This window comes from Giraffa tippelskirchi, chromosome 3, assembly GCF_054371585.1.
Source record: "Giraffa tippelskirchi isolate mGirTip1 chromosome 3, T2T-mGirTip1v1.2.pri, whole genome shotgun sequence".
In the NCBI taxonomy this organism is placed as follows: Eukaryota; Metazoa; Chordata; class Mammalia; order Artiodactyla; family Giraffidae; genus Giraffa; species Giraffa tippelskirchi.
The window spans coordinates 44,674,213-44,690,965 of record NC_137277.1 but is presented as its reverse complement, the minus strand read 5'-3'; the positions used below and the strand labels follow the sequence as shown (position 1 = coordinate 44,690,965).

Sequence of the window (16,753 nt, the reverse complement as noted above, 5' to 3'; positions counted from 1 at the left end):
TCATCCAGATACAACATCCACACCAAAGCAGAGAGGAAAACAACCAGGACGTAATATTCATTAAAGAACAGGGCAGGTTACTCATAGTCATGCTGTTTCTTACAAATTCTATTGTTTGTTTCCAGACACCTTGCCCCCTTCCTAAATTAAGTCGTATCTTTGCCCTCGAAACAGACCTTAAAAACAGAAATTGACATCAGAAAATGTTCTGAAATGAAGACAAACACAACGGGCAGAATTCCGAGAGCTTGTCTAGAGAAGTGAGTTGCTTAAGCACTACCTGTCTCAGTTTACGTCCCCCTTAAATGGGTGGAAAGATCTGAAAGGTTTAGAGCATCAAAAGGTGCCATGTTAATGTGCAGCACCAAGTTCGTGCGAAGGCATTTCAGACTAATGACAATTTGGTCGATTTTACTGCATTCCTCTTCACAGGCTTAATTTTGCTCCTCTGAACCTACAACCGACAGCCTTGTACTTCTGGAGTATGGAAAGCATGAAAGAAAGCAAGAACTAGTCCTGTACCGCAGATCCAACTGTATAGTTCAACCGTGACCTCCTCACCTAAAAGCAGCCTGCTCTTAACGCGGGGCCCCACGGCCTCAGCTCGCGTGTAAATCTTTGGGGAGGCACGAACCTCACCTGGACCCCTTAGCCTATCTCCCCCAAAGCCCCTAGACTTCGAGCCCCCGTGAGCCGTAACCCCCGAAGGCGGAACAGCCCCCTCAATTTCGCCCTCCACTCCCGAATCAAACCGACTCCAGGAGACGAAGAGGGTCCCAGCACGAGTGTTCCGGCCCCCTAACGCTGCAAGAGTGGAGATTCCTGCCCTCAAAGCCTCCAACACACTCACTCTCAAAGGCCTGGAGGAAAAGCTCGTGGTCAGCCTGGACGTGCTCCATTTTCGGCTTCTTCACCGGTAACACCGCGGCCCCCGCCGCTGCCGCCGCGGAGGAGGAGGAGGAGGCCGAGTAACTGCCGCCGCCTCCACAGCCCCCGCCACCGGATTTGCCGCCCGACGCCGTCGCCGCCGCCACCGCCGCCGAACCCCCGAAGCCGCCTCCCCCGGACCCCGCGCTGGGCCCCGAGCCGCCCCCTCCCCCACCGCCGTGCTTCTGAGGCGCCATCGCGGTTCCTGCCTCCTCCCCCCGCCAGCTACCCGCCGGGCGGCCCCGGAGAGTAAGCGCCTGCAATACCAACCGCTCGCCCCAGCAGGCTCCGGCGGACCGAGGGGGGAAGGAGGAGAGAGGGGAGGAGAGGGGAAGGGAAGGGAGGAGGAGAGGAGGGAAGGAGGGAGGAAAAAAAAAGTGTCTCCTCCTGAGAACCCCGCTCCGCTCGAGAGACCGCTCACCCTAGCCTGGCCTCGCTCCGCCCACTTCCCCCGCCCGGAGCTCTGATTGGTCGGCGGGAACGCGCGCCGCCCGGCCGCCCAGCCCGTTGGCCCGCGGATTCCCCCGTCAGTCACGCGGAGGCGCTTCTCGCGGAGGCGCGGCTTGGTTGGCCCGTGCGCGCTGCCGATCGCGGGCCCGGCCGCCTCTTTGAACTGAATTCGCGGGAAAATTAGGGGTCGGAGCGGCCTTCCTGCTGGCCCCGGTGCATTCTGGGGAGAGAGGGACCCAACGAGCGGCTTAGGGAGCCGTTTCTCGCCTTCTGAGCGTCGTCAGTCGCCGCCCCCGGGGTGTACAAGACCCCTGAGGAGAGGCGGGCCTCTGAGGAACTGGGGGGCGAGGGCCCTGTTAAATGAACTGAGATCCATGCTGGATCGTCGAGTCTCTAACTTCACAGGAAGGGGCCTGCCTAGGGGTTTGGTCGGGTCGGGTCGGGTCGGATCGCTTCTGGTCTAAGGGGCTCGAGGGCGGGGATCGCGTCCCCGGTCCCCTCGAAACCACGTGCCTCAAGCCGCCCTTGGCCGAATCCCACCCAGCGAGACCTGGAGAGGACTGGGGCAGCCAAGGGGTTGCGGTTGCTGCTCTCGGACACCGCAGGGCTCCACCAAAGGGAGCGATTTCTAGGGAGCTGGAATGTCCAAAAATCAAATGAAGAAAACGATTTTCTGAAGGTGCGGTGAGGCTTCAGGATGCTTACTGAGAGAGGTTGCGGCTTCTCAACATGTTAGAAGCAAAACCTAGATATTCGATCCCCGGACACCAGAAGAGTTGTCAGAGGGGACAAACTAGGTGATTTCTTAGAAGTACCTACACCCATCTTGAGAACCTGCTCATTTTGCGCTCAAAAACTGTAGAGGGAATCCAGTGTTTCGCCTGTCTCTTTTAAAAAGAGATGCATAGGCCTGATTCAGGCTTCCGGTCCGGACTGGTTCGGAGTCGAGCTAATACTCCGAGATTTGAATTTCAGGTTGGGCAAGATGATCTCTAAGGACATCCTTCCAGTTGAAATCCTGTGATCTTGTATTACATTAAAATGAAATATTATCTTCGAAAATTGCAATCTATAAACACAGATCCATTTCATACTTCCAATTATATTTTTTAAATGCTTACGTTGGGCCCTTTATAGTTAATTTCAAAATGCTGTTTACAAAGCAGGCATCTTTGGAATGGTTATTTAAATAACCAAAGCGCTGATTTTATCAATGCATTTTCTACTTAAGAAAGTGAGCTCTGCAGGTTTTGCAGGTGGTATAAAATTTGGCATTTCAGAAACACATCCGAAAGTAGGTATACCTGTTGCTGGTTTTTAAGTCGATATTTTTAGTCAGACAAAAAGTTCAGAATGCTCTCCTGTGTCATACTGTTCTGTACTTGGTATTTTTTTTTAGTCCCCCCCTACCAAAATAAAGAAGAGATTTTGTTTTGTTCTTTAGATTTCTGAAATAATCCTTTCCTAGAGGCTTGTGGGGTATTAGATCTTGCTAAACTGCTCATCTTTAGCTTTACAGGGTTATAAAATAAAGTTTCATCAATTCAGTCAAGGTCTGGAGTACTAAGCGTACTAAGCAAATCACAAAATATCAAGTTATAAGCCTAAAGGCTAATTTGTTAATTAAGAGTAAATATAACTGACAAAATGACCAGTCTTCATCATTTAGGAGCATGGGGTTCTCCGTTTGAAGTGAGGGTGGAAATACAGGTAGAGCCAAAGATACAGATCAAGTCACAGGTTATTGTAAATCTTCAATGAACAGAGAAATGGAACCAAAGGATTTGGGATGTTGGTAAAGGGTGTTTCCTTTAAGAATGCCATGGTATAAGCATTCTAGGCTTCACCCTGGGCATAGTTTTAATGTACAGTAGCTAACCAGTACTGATCATAAGAATCAAAGCCATCCATGCTATGGAAGAGTTGTGTAACACATTCTCACTTTTTGTATTCTTCTTTGTCGAAAATGTATGTAGCATACTAAAAAATCCTTATAACCTCGAACAAATTAGAATTAATTGAGGGGTTATCTTGGTCACATTACTGCCTTCTTAATCAGATTATGTTCTGTAGATAAAATGTCAATAGATCACCTCAAGGTTGGTCACTTCTGTAACTAGGTTGTTTTGTTATTTTTTAAGTTTGGTGTGTCAACTGTTTTTGAGACTGGTGATGCCAATTCACTGTCAAAGACAGGTATATGTTTAGTCCCCGACCTCACACTGAATTTGAATTGCTTTCCAGGGTTTTGTTTGTTTTGGCTTTCATGCATATTTGGAATTGGTAAACTCCTGAAAAGCAAAGGCCGCTGACCTTTTCTTTCCTATTTCCTAGCACCAGACTAGCTAGATACGTGTGCAAGGAAAGAATGGCCATCATATTGACCTTTATAGTTGTGAGTATTCTTTTATGTATGTTACCTCAATTTGTCATAATGATCCCATGAAGCTGGCATTATTTTCATTTTATAAAAGAGAAAATAGGCTCAGAGAGGTTAAGTCACTTGCTCATTTAGTGGCAGAGCTGTGACTTGGACCCATCACTTTAAGATTAAGCATTGAGTCTATTAGAATAAGCCAATAAAAGCTTTATCAGAAGAAAAAGAACATTTAAGTCTCGCTTTGAGGGAACTAAAGTTGTATTTGCTGACATGTTCTGAGAGAGATATAATCAAATTCGGTTTTTAAAAAGGAATGGCTTCCAAAGTAAAAATATTAATAACCTTCCTAATAAAAGTTAGTATGAAAAAATAATTTCAACAGTTCTGTTTGAAACTTAAAAGTTTGCATATTTTTCCCTTTGTCTAGAAAAGAAAAACATGGGAACCATGGAATATTCACTGTGTATTATGAGGTTTTCATAATAAACCCCTGATTTGTGTATGTGTGTTTATCTAGGTTTAACTAGATATAATAAGGGTGATAGTAAGGCATAGTTAGAACCCCTGGGACAAAAAGAAACTTGACACTAATAACCTGAGGGAGGAGAAACCACCTGAGACACAATGGAAATATCTAAACCTGAATTTTGGGAGGCCTATAACTGGAGATAACTACTATGTCCATTTTTTTTAAACTGTGGGACAAGTCATTTTATGTTTAATTTTAAGCAAAAGCAGGAGTGAATTGAGATTTATTGAGGATCCTATCCATACAACAGTTGTAAACTGTTATTTACTATTGTTAGTCTCTTATTTTTAGCACATTGCTAAAGGAGGTGGTCAGTTTTTTACATGTATTTGCAACCTTGTTTCATTTCAGTCCCAGATTATACTCATATATTTGGTCAAGGACTTGACCCATACTCTTTTATCAACACTTTAACTGATAAGCCTATCATCTATTTCATCCTAATGGGAGGGTTAAAAAGATTCAATTCAGTTAGTATTATAATAGGTATAGCAGAGTCAAGGTTTCCACAAAAATCCACATTTTCTGGGAATTATTGATGACGTCCTAAAAATGGCAGGACAAACAGGCATTACAGGGAAATCACAAAATCATTGCCTGCTTTATCTAATATTTAATAAGTAATTTGCTAGACTGTCTACTAGGGCAGGGGTCCCCAACCCCAGGGGTCCCCAACCCCAGGGGTCCCCAACCCCAAGACCACAGACCAGTAGTGGTCTGTGGCCTGTTAGGAACTGAGTCACACACAGCAGGAGATGAGTGGCGGGAGAGCAAGTGAAGTTTCATCTTCATTTACAGCTGTTTCCCATCACTTGCATTACTGCCTGATTCTGCATTTTGCTGAATTGTATAATTATTTCATGATATATCACAACGTAATATAATAATAGAAATAAAGTGCACAATAAATGTAAAAAAAATAAATAAAAAATAAAAAATAAAAAAAAATAAACATAAGTAAATGAATCTCAGAGAGATTAAGTCACTCTCTCACCATCCCACAGCTTTTAAGTGGGCAAGCTGAGATTTGAACCCAGTTACAGGGAACTCAAAACCCCGTGTGTTTTCCAGTAAAACAAAGATATCCAGGCTGTCATCTTGGAAGCCCCAGAGTTTCAAAAGGCTCTACTTCCCCATTCATCTGCAATCAGAGCTGTTCTGCTTTTCTGTGTTCTGTAATTTGTTCAAAGATAATGGATCTGCTTGCTCAAGAAATATTTTTTGAAAACCACTGCATTACTCTCTGCTACCTTCCCAAGTCTGATAATGAGGAACAATGAGCTAAAATGGCACTAATAATGGCACTCACCTCAAAATTTGATACCCTGAAAAACATGAGTATGCTAAGAGTAATGAAGTTTACTTTATTACTTTAATAGTAGTGAAATATAGATGAAAAAAATCTGTTTCTCACCCATGCCCTCCCCAGAACAAAAAATTTAATCTTCTTGCTTTTGTTACTCCTTATCTTTGTGTGAACTGATTGTTTCCAAACTAAGTTTCCCCTTCATTTTCTAAGGGGAAGAAAAGCATTACTATGTCACCATCCTTCATAAATAATACCAACAAAACTAGATATTATACCACTTCCATAATAATGCTGTAGTCTGAATTTCCATTTAAGTTTGTAAGTTCACCTTCATTGTACAATTTCTGATTACTATTGTTAATCAGAACAAATTAAGAGATACAGGCCTTTATTTTTAGCTTGTTGTCGTTTTACAGATACAGTTCTTATTTCCCTGAGACAGTTTTCATTTGATGGGTATATTTAGCAATTACTCTTTATAAATGACTTTGTTATGTGAAAACAAATTTTATAGCTAGAAGAAACTTAGATAGTATCTAGCTTAAGCCTCTTTTTATACACCTGAAGAAGCTGAGTTCCAGAGTTTAATTTGCTAAGATTACGCAGGAAGTTTAAGTATATGCTGAGAGAGAATCTATAGGGTTAAATACTTGTGGAAAAGCTACCTCTTAGCGTCTACATTCAGTTTTACTTAGGACGTTGTATGTTCTTCTTTAAAAAAGTTCTTTTCCACCTTACCCTACTCAGAATTTTATTTCTGCCTGCACACTATCCAGTGGAACTAGATCCTGGGGAAACATTGCTATTATTCCTGATTGAGCTAGTTTTTTCCCCTTCACATTCATGGCTTCCTACAATAACTTATTCATGTGACTAGTTTGAGAAAGTTGCCACCTTCATGGTTGAGCTGAATAAGAGAGATGTCCTGAAGAGTCTACCCAATGATTTGGCAGCTGTTTTTGATAGAACAACACAGAGCTTACAAGTTGCCAGTGGGATATCTAGTACTCTATGTGCCTGCAAGAAATTCCCTGAGATTATAAAAGCACTGAGCAATGGATTTCAGAATTCTGTAACCATTTTTTATGACAGAGACACTGTAAAGAGAACAACTGGGGGAATAGGACTTCTACTTCATATCAAGATAAATTAAGTTTCTGTACTTTTGGGATCAAATTAATACACAGAAGCCAAGAAATTAATTTGGTTGGGCTTTCTTCAGAGAGCACTCTTTGAAGAGAGTTTGCTTAATAGGAGAGAGATGTTTCTGGCTCTATTTCTATTTTTTAAATCTAATTTTTTCCTAGATTTTAAAAGTTTGCAGCAAACTTAGGAGAAGAACATTACACTATCAGTCAACTCTTGAGTTGTCATTATTTCACAGTGTGAGTTTGATCAAGTTATTTAAGTTCTCTGGTCTTTGTTTTCTCAAATATAAAATTAAGGATTGATTAAGAATAGTGATTTTTGTCCATAACAGAATCCCTGGAAGTTGATGGTAGAGCATGTATTATGTGGGAAATCATGTTCAGCATTATAATTTTGTTTTTGAAAGGCCAAAACAAAGCTACCTACAGTTCTTATACTATAATCAGTAAAAATAAAGTTCTTTATCAATGAATATATTAAAAAATAGACAGTCTTCTATATACCACATGACACATCTATAATATGTGTTCTTAAGGGACATCTCCCTACAAAGATAGACATGGGTTACAGAGGTAGGAGAATAGGAAATTTTTAAAAAATCAAACTAGGTATAGAGGAAAAAAATCAAGAAACACTTATATAGGTTATTGTTAACATTATCCCAGTTCTTTAATTCTAAGAAAAATAACAGAAATCACCTTCCAGTGTGCTATACCAAAGTTAAATTCATCCAAATGTCCTTTTCTATAAAATTATAAAACATGAGTTCTACTTTTGATTCCTGAGTGAAACAATAAACGAAAGGCAAATAGTGTTATCTTTTCTCAATGGAGCAGATAAGGGTTACAAATTCAGTTCAAAACATGTCAAATGATGTAGAAGAGTGCCCAGTAGGAAGGTAAACTACACAATATTTAGAATGGGAAATGAAAACAGGAAAGTTTATATTGTACTTATCATGTAAGAATATAAAAATCTTCTTTCCCCGATAAAAGCAAAAATATCTGAAAAATGCTGAGAGTCCAAAAAGATCTGAGCCTACTGAATTGCCCACCGAAAGGAATGTTAAAAATAAGTTGGTAGGCCTTTTAACAAAAATTCAGTAATTTATTCAACCAATCTTCAATTAATTGTTACACTATGAAGAAAAAAAAAGAGGCCTGTACAAAGAAGAAAAAAAAAAGAGGCCTGTACAAATTGCTTTTGGGAATTTGCTGAGACTTTTTCAGGGCCCCAAATGATCAATTATTTTTTAATGTTTCATGAGTGTTTAAATAATATGAATATTTTCTGTTTTGTCCAGAGTTAATCATGTAGGGAATTCCACGGCAGTCCAGTGGGTAGGACTTGGCATTTTCGCTGCAGGGGGCTAGGTTCAGTCCCTGGTTGTAAAACTAAGATACCTGAAAGCCTCCAGTGGTCAAAAAAATACCCTCAAAAAACAAAGTGAATCATCTATGTCTGTCTACTTCTCCATCCATCTGTCATCCAAGATAACACATTGCTTTTGGTCCTCATGCTTCTTAGTCTCCTCTAGTCTGTGACCTGTAACAGCTTCTCGGACTTTCCTTGTTTTTGATGACCTTGACAGTTGTAAAGAGTACTGATATTTTATATAATGTTCCTCAATTTGGATTTGTCTGATATTTTTCTAATTGAATGGGGTTATGGGTTTTGGGGAGGAAGATCTCGGAGGTGAAGTGCCATTTTCATCACTTCATGTCCAGGGTACCTGCCATCAACATGATCGTCATTGATGATATTAACCTTAATCACCAAACCAACTTAGTATTTGACAATCTTCTCCACTCCCATCCTTGTAAGCAAGTCCCCATGTGTAGCCCACATTCAGGTGTGGTGATGGAGGTTGTGGTGGTGAATTAAGCTCTTCCTTGAGGGGGGTGTAGCTTTGTAAGTTATTTACAGTTTCTCTATATAGGAGACTTTTATCCCTCATTTCTGTATTTTTTCAATCATTTATTTATGGGTGTTTACTTGGATACTTTGGGCTATAGCCAATGCTACATTATTTATTTTGTTGTTCAGATTGTTCCTGCTTTGGCCATTGGGGAGATCGGCCCCTTTGATGTGGCCCCATCATTTGTGTTTTGTTTTTAGCAATTTCTTACCTTCTTGTACTGTGCCAGCCTCATCTTGTATATTCCCTACCCTAATCTTCAGTTCAGTTCAGTTCAGTCGCTCAGTCATGTCCAACTATTTGCAACCCTATGGACTGCAGCACGCCTGGCCTCCCTGTCCATAACCAACTCCTGGAGTTTACTCAAATTCATGTCCATTGAGTCGGTGATGCCATCCAACCATCTCATCCTCTGTCGTCCCCGTCTCCTCCCACCCTCAATCTTTCCCAGCATCAGGGTCTTTTCCAGTGAGTCGGTTCTTCGTATCAGGTGGCCAAAGTATCGGAGTTTCAGCTTCAGCATCAGTCCTCCCAGTGAATATTCAGAACTGATTTCCTTTAGGATGGACTGGTTGGATCTCCTAGCTGTCCAAGGGACTCTCAAGGGTCTTCTCCAACACCACAGTTCAAAAGCATCAATTCTTCAGCGCTCAGCTTTCTTTATAGTCCAACTCTCACATCTATACATGACTACTGGAAAAACCATAGCTTTGACTAGACAGACCTTTGTTGACAAAGAAATGTCTCTGTTTTTGAATATGCTGTTTAGGTTGGTCATAACTTTTCTTCCAAGGAGCAAGTGTCTTTTAATTTCATGGCTGTAGTCACCATCTGCAGTGATTTTGAAGCCGGAAAAGATAAAGTCTGCCACTGTTTCACTGTTTCCCCATCTATTTGCCATGAAGTGATGGGACCAGATACCATGATCTTAGTTTTCTGAATGTTGAGTTTTAAGCCAGCTTTTTCACTCTCCTCTTTCACTTTCATCAAAAGGCTCTTTAGTTCTTCGCTTTTTGCCATAAGTGTGGTGTCATCTGCGTATCTGAGGTTAATTGATATTTCTCCTGGCAGTCTTGATTCCAGCTTGTGCTTCATCCAATCCAGCATTTCTCATGATGTACTCTGCATATAAGTGAAATAAGCAGGTTGACAATATGTAGCCTTGAAATACTCCTTTCCCAATTTGGAACCAGTCTGTTGTTCCATGTCCAGTTCTAACTGTTGCTTCTTGACCTGCATATGGATTTCTCAGGAGGCAGGTCAGGTGGTCTGGTATCCCATCTCTTGAAAAATTTTCCACAGTTTGTTGTGATCCACACAGTCCAAGGCTTTGGCATAGTCAATATCAGCCATTTCTCCAAGGAGCTCTGATTCCTTTAAGAGGAGAAATGACAACCAAATCCCCCTGTGCAAGGAAGGGTGGCACGGCTCATTGCCCTTCCCACCAAAAGTTGGTGAGAGAAAGAGGCAATGAAGATCTGCTTCTCAGCTCTTTCCTGGCAGAGCTCACTCTCCAAAGTGGGGGCTTTCTCTTTAACGTGAGCCCCCATCATAAGGGGCATGTTTCAGTTTTCTCACGTTAAGTGCTCCTGGAAAATTGTAATAATCAGTTGTATTTTTCTGGTTCTAATGATATTGCTTCTATACTCAGTTAAAGCAGAGTTCCCTTTTTTCCCTCCTTAGAAGCTAGTTTTCATTTCTTGGAAATCTTAAAATTTTACTGAAGTGTCTGAGCAGAAGAAGGGAGAATAGAATATCTCTTGAACAGAGGGAATTTCGCTAGAAAACCTGCAAACAGCGTTGGGGAACTTGTTTTATTCCGGGATAAATGTTTCCTGACTCTGTGAATTTGGAAGTATTTCAGAGAGAAGAATGGCAGGTAGCAAGTGGTCTGGAAAGCTATGAGTCTTGAAGACTTTTGCAAGTGCCTAAGCTACTGAATCCTGCTTCAAACAATACTTCAAACAGAGCCTTTTGTAAAGTTAATAAATGTTCCTTATTTCTCAGGAAAAGGGCTTGCAACGTCAGAGTCTTTCCTACTTTCATATTTTACCTCATTATATTGATGGCTATACTGCCTGTTCTCTAGTCACACCAGTTTAAACATTATTCCATGAATATTACTATACTTTCTTACTATGTTTGGAATGTCTACCCCTCGTTTCCTCATCAAAGTGCTACACATTTATCACTTTAACTTAGATGTCATCTCGGACATGAAAATATCACCTAATCTTCCCAGACAGAGTAAATTACCCACAGTGTATGGACTTGTCTATCCCATTAGCCAATGTCTGTGCTGTGCTTAGTCGCTCAGTCATGTCCAGCTCTTTGTGACCCCATGGACTGTAGCCTGCCAGGCTCCTCTGTCCATGGGGATTCTTCAGGCAAGAATACTGGAGTGGGTTGCCTTGCCCTCCTGCAGGGGATCTTCATCTTTAAAGCCTACTGTGGAATAAGCATTCAATAAATGTTTGTTGAACTCTAACAAAAAAATGAACATATCTGCATAAAGTTGCTTCAAGACTGCTTGGTGAACATCAGAGCTTGCCCCTAGGCAAATATTTATAAAGTGTTAAGAGGAAAAGACACACTAAAGTGGGAGCCAAGGTACCTAGCTTCTCTAATCCTAGCTCAACTTACATCTACATGGGCTTAGAAGTCACTTCAACTTTCTGGGCCTATTTCTTTACACAATTAGAAGATTCCACTGAATCAATTATTTTCAGTCTGGAGTGAGATCATAACATCAAATATTTGGGGTCAGAAAAATCTCATCTTCTAATAAGATAATTGCTGATCCTATGACATTTTCTGATTTCTGGGAAGCTTCTTATGGCTCAGTTATAGCTTTCAAGTGTATTTCATATGCTGCTATCCTATTACTTTCATTTATGTTTTACATTTTTTCTATGACATTTCTTCTGGTCATACATGTAAATATACTCCAGAAATTTAATATCACATACTTTAATATTCCTACCTTTCCTATATATTGATAGATTTTTTTAAAATCCTCTATTAGTTCAGTCTCAATATTTGTGCACTTAACCAGCAGTATATTCTGAGGACATTTCTTATAGGAAAAAAGACTAGGACTCTTCAAAATGAATACTCCACTTTATCTTCAGAGCTTGTGATGAGAAAAGTATATAATGTTAAATAAAATTTAAAAACCCAACCCACTAGTAGACCTGGAAGACAAGGAAAGATTTTTTTTCTTGGTAGATCCCCAAGGCTGTATTAGGCATTTGCTAGACATTCCTGTAGTACTTGGTTGTTTGTGTTGTACATACCTTTTAAAAGGTACTTATCACATTCATTACATTAATACGTATTTAAGTTTCTGCTTCTCCTGCTACACTGGGAGTACATCAAAGAAAGGAAATGTGTTTAATTCATCCTTGTATCCTCTGCCTCTTTTGCTTAAGACCTTGCCCATAGCAGACACCTGATCAATATTTGTTTGATGAACAAATAAGAAAGGTGGATTGTGAATTGAGCCTTGACTATTGAGGGTGTCAGGAAGCAGAGAAGCAATAAAGGGTTTCACTCAGGGGAGTGATGTGATCAGAACTGCATTTGGAAGCTTACCCTGATTTAATTTTATTATGTTAGAGAGCATGGTTTTTCATTTTGAAGCAATAATTTGCAGGAGGTGGCTCATACCAGTGTGCAAGAGCCAAGTGGTGAATCTTGAGGAATTTTGCAATCCATTTGTTAAACACAATCATTATTAAAAAATTAGGTTATGTTATTGTTGTTGTTTAGTCGTGTCCGACTCTTTGTGACCCCATGGACTGTAACCCACCGGGCTCCTCTGTCCATGGGTTTCCTAGGCAGGAATACTGGAGTGGGTTGCCATTTCCTTCCCCAGGGGATCTACCGGACCCACCATCGAATCCACGTCTCCTGCATTGGCAGGCAGATTTTTTACCACTGAACCACCAGGGAAGCCTTGGGTTATATAAGGTTACAATTAAAGATAAAATAATTTGGAAGTGATGAGGTTTGAGTATTACTTCTATTTTTAATATAATATCTTTAGGTTATATATGGTTATAATTAAAGATATTATATTAAAAATAAAAGTAATATTTAAAACTCATCACTTCCAAATTATTTCATTATTAACATTTTACTGTTACCTATGCTCTTGAGATTATTTGTGTATTGTATATATATGGTAGAAATACTAGCATAATGATACACTACTATGCTTCTCTCCCCAGCTCTGCTTTCGGGAGTATAATGTTGGTGGCTTGAAATCAGGCATGGTGGAAATATTTGCACGGAGGAAATGGGCAAGCACTAGCAATGATGGCTCCCCACACCCCTCTTTGGAGAGTTCATTGTTATTTACTGGCACCCCATTGTTTAGAAGGCAAAATTGACAAAGAGGCAATGAAAAGTTTGGAAAATAGAGTTGAGGAAATTTGAAGACAAAAAAGGAAATGAGAGAATTTGCAGGAAAAAAAAAAAAGAGAAAAGAGAAGTGGTAGAGAAAAGATGAGAGAATTAGAATTATTTGGAGATCCTGATGTACCACTAACAAGAATTTGAGAAAGTAAAAACAGAGAAAGAAGGGTGGGGATGGAGTGGGATAGAAGATGTGTGTGGAGGGGAGAGATCTAATGAGTAATTGTGCAAGGGACGAAAAGCTAAGGAAGAAATTTTCCGGAACTGAAGGGCAAGAGTTTCTAAAGTGAAGGAGTCCTTGAGTGTCTTACACAATGAATGAAAAGATGTACATCAAGACATACCATTGGGCATTTTCAAAAAGTCAAAGATAGAACATAAAGCTTCCAGAAATAATAAAAATAGAATAAAGGACTATGGGTCATGGACAAAAGTAAGAATTTCATCAGACTTCTCAGCACTAATGTTGGAATCTAGAAGACAATTCATAGTTGTCTAAGGAAAAATGTCATAAGAAAAAATGAATTCCAACCCAGAATGATATACCCAGATGAATGATCAATGTCAAATAAAGATATTTTCAGACTTGCAAGATGTCAGAAAAAAATCACCTCGCTTACAGTCTTTTTTCAGAAGATGTGCTGTATCAAAATCAGGGAGAAACAAGACATGGAATCCAGTGGGAAACAGGGGACTCACAAAAAAGTAAGGAAAATTCCCAGGATGACAATGAAGGGAAATCCCACAACAGTTGTGGTATTGGCCTATTGGGCAACAGTGAAGACTGGAATGGGAGGAAGATTTCTGAGAAAAAACCAAAATAGATGTAGTCCTTGATGAGTTTGAATGAATGGGGATTTACAGTTTGGGCAGAATATTTGGGGGGAAATGAGTGAGATTTACATAGAAAGCTTAACAAGGAATTGAAACAATGATTAACCCCAGGTACTAGAAAGGAGATACAATCACACTACATTACTCAGACCCATTGCTAAAAGTATTTTCAATTCGTTGTAGGTAAATTAAAAATTGATTTAACCCACAGTATGGGGAGGATGAACCTGTGTGGAGGCAAATGTATGGAGTTGGTGAGAGGCCGGTAAGAGGATGCCACGCTGAGGGGGAAACAGCCCCCCCATAAACAAAGGACATTTCCCTCTGAAGACCTCCTCCGTCTGAGAGAGGACATGCAAAGGGAACCAGCCAGAAGGGAAAATTGGAGGGCTTGGTGGAGCGGTTCTTCCGAGCAAGGCTGCGGGATGGTGGTCCCCTTCGTCCGTTGAGGGGGAGGCAAGAATGCGACTCTCGACCTCGAACTCGGGAGCGGCCTTCGGGCCGAGTGGCCGAGAACCCGGAGCCCCAGTGCCCGCCCCCCGCCGGCTGCACCCCGGGCCGACTCCCGCGGGGAATCTGTGGCCGGGGAGCCTGACGGCCTGCGGGCGCCAGGGGAAGGGGGTCGGGTTGGGCCGGGACTGCTGCGCAGAGTAGCCGCAGGGACTTGGTGGAGAGGAGGGCGGCGCCCTGTCCCCGTGCGGCGGCCGCGCTGTCGACCGCCGGCAGGAGCCCCCGAGGGCCACAGCGGCCTGCGGACAGGCGCCCGCTGCGGGCCTCCCCTTCGCCCAGCTCCCCGCGCCGGCGCAGCCCCCCACCTCCGACTCTGACCCAAGCCCCCTGACCCCGGCTCTCAGCCCAGGATCCCGGCCTTCTTAGTCCGCTGACCCAGATCCTTGTCCCCCGAGCCAAGCCCTGGGCCCCCAACCCTGGCTTTCGCCTGCGACCCCGGCCCCCGTCCTCGCCCGATCCTAGCCCTCCGACACCGACCGCCGCGCGGACCCAGTTCGCAGCCCGCAAGGGATCTGTGGTGAGGCCAGGCCGGGCCAGGGGGAGCTGACCGCTCAGCCTGCGTCCGGGTCCGGGTCCCGCTGGTGGTCCCTGGGCTCTGACCAACCTAGTGACCGCAGCGGTGGTGCTAGACACTCAGTGAGCGAAGAGAGGGGTCCGGACAGTTTCCAAGCTGGGCGGGGCGTGACCCCTGGAATCAAGAGGGAGCAGAAGCAGTGGACGGCAGAGTGGCGTTTTGGTTATGTCGTAGTTGGTGGTGGTGGTTTAGTTGCTAAGTCGTGTCCGATTCTTGCGACCCCATGGACTGAGAACCTACCAGGCTCCTCTGTCCATGGGAATCTCCAGGCAAGAATACTGGAGTGAGTTGCCATTTCCTTCTCCAGGGGATCTTCCCTGATCCAGGAATGGAACCCAGGTCTCCTGCATTGCAGGAAGATTCTTTACCAACTGAGCTACAGGGGAACTGTGCAACAGATGGGTTTATTGAGAGATGTGGCAGTAGACAGAGCCGGGAGGGGGGTGGATTGCACGTGGTTGCACAGAAGAGTTATCATAGGAGAGAAGGGAAGAGTGGGGTAAGGCAGGAGTCCCCTACTCCCTTGCCATGGGTACCTCTCTGTGGCCTGATAGGAAGTAGGCCGCATAGCAGGTGGGAAACTGAAGCCATTCCGGATACCCTCTTTCCCCACGCCACAACCCAACACACACACACACACACACACACACACACACACACACACACACAAATTGCTTTCCACTAATCCGGTCTGTCCCTGGTGCCAAGAAGAAGATTGGGGATTGCTGGGGTAGCGGAAGGCTGTTTTTTCTTTACAAGTTTTACAACACTATTTGGATTTTAAAACTGGTTAGTTAGGAAAAGGAGGAGGGGGAGGAAGATAAAGAACCATTGGTGACCTATAGTAACCCCGAAGTTTAGATTTCCCAGCAGGCTCCCCCAACTTACTAGCCGTGTCAACTTGGGCAAGTCACTTCACCCTTTGGAACCTTGGTTTGCTGGGCTGTGAAATGAAGCTCCACTCACAGCATTTCCTAAGGATTAGTGACAGGTAAGGCAAAGATGCTTTGTCAGAGTCTGTGATGGGCACAAGCTAGCTGTTCAGTGAACCTTATGAATGAAGTTACTTTAGAATGAATAAAGGGATTCATAGCCAAAAGCGGCCTCCCTGCCACAATACCTGTGTGCTGAAGGGCTGCAGTGGATGTGATCCAATTTGAATGTGGGTTTTTTAGCAGACCAAGGCTGTAAAGGAGAAAGCAATAATAGAGCTGCTTGTGTGAACAACTAGAGGTCTTTTTAAATGTTAATTTGTACCTGGACAGCTCCCAGGTTGTGGACACTTCGGATGAGAAGGGGAGAAAAGGGAGCAGGATTTTTGAAAGAGAGAGAATATGCCCTATTTCTTGTGAGTATCTTATTAGCACACAGATAAGTTAGGGAGTGAAATTGCTCATCTTACAAAAAGTGTTCCTCATGTGAAAAGCAGATCCTAAGTCCCTTAAGGCAGAATCACCTCTGATGTTTAATAATAGCAATGTGTAAAATAAAAGTTGAGGTATTTCAAGCAATTGCTGTGAAGTGTCAATAAGATAAAGCAAGTTTGTGTTTTAATATTCCAACTAACCCAAAAAGAATGATAGAGTTGGGATTTGAACCAGAGTTTGATTCTGAAACCCCTTCTTTCATTTTTTCTTTTCTCTCTATTGAAATGTTTTATTGAAATAAAAATTACAAAAATAATACACCTTTGTTATATTGCTCAACAAAATAGTAATGGAGAAAGTCACATCCCACTTCTCAGATGTAACCAA

General features: G+C 42.5%; 1 protein-coding gene and 1 long non-coding RNA gene across 6 annotated transcripts in view; one reads left to right on the top strand and one right to left on the bottom strand.

Annotated features, from left to right (window-relative positions):
- The window catches only part of SUZ12 (SUZ12 polycomb repressive complex 2 subunit), a 37,994-nt gene extending 36,617 nt beyond the window's left edge, over positions 1 to 1,377 (bottom strand). For 2 of the 5 annotated variants that reach the window (XM_081579703.1, XM_081579704.1), the window contains exons 1-2: positions 1,349 to 1,377; positions 851 to 937 (exon numbers count right to left, since the gene is read on the bottom strand). In XM_081579703.1, the coding sequence (XP_081435829.1) occupies positions 851 to 899 (49 nt within the window). In that variant the 5' untranslated portion in view covers positions 900 to 937; positions 1,349 to 1,377. The other 3 variants (XM_081579701.1, XM_081579702.1, XM_081579705.1) reach the window with 2 other exon arrangements.
- Positions 1,378 to 1,600: 223 nt separating this feature from the next.
- Positions 1,601 to 13,236, top strand: LOC145541949 (uncharacterized). Its single transcript, XR_014079424.1, has 3 exons — positions 1,601 to 2,056; positions 3,712 to 3,772; positions 12,895 to 13,236. It is a non-coding gene; the product is annotated as an uncharacterized LOC145541949 (long non-coding RNA).
- The last annotated feature ends 3,517 nt before the right edge of the window (positions 13,237 to 16,753 follow it).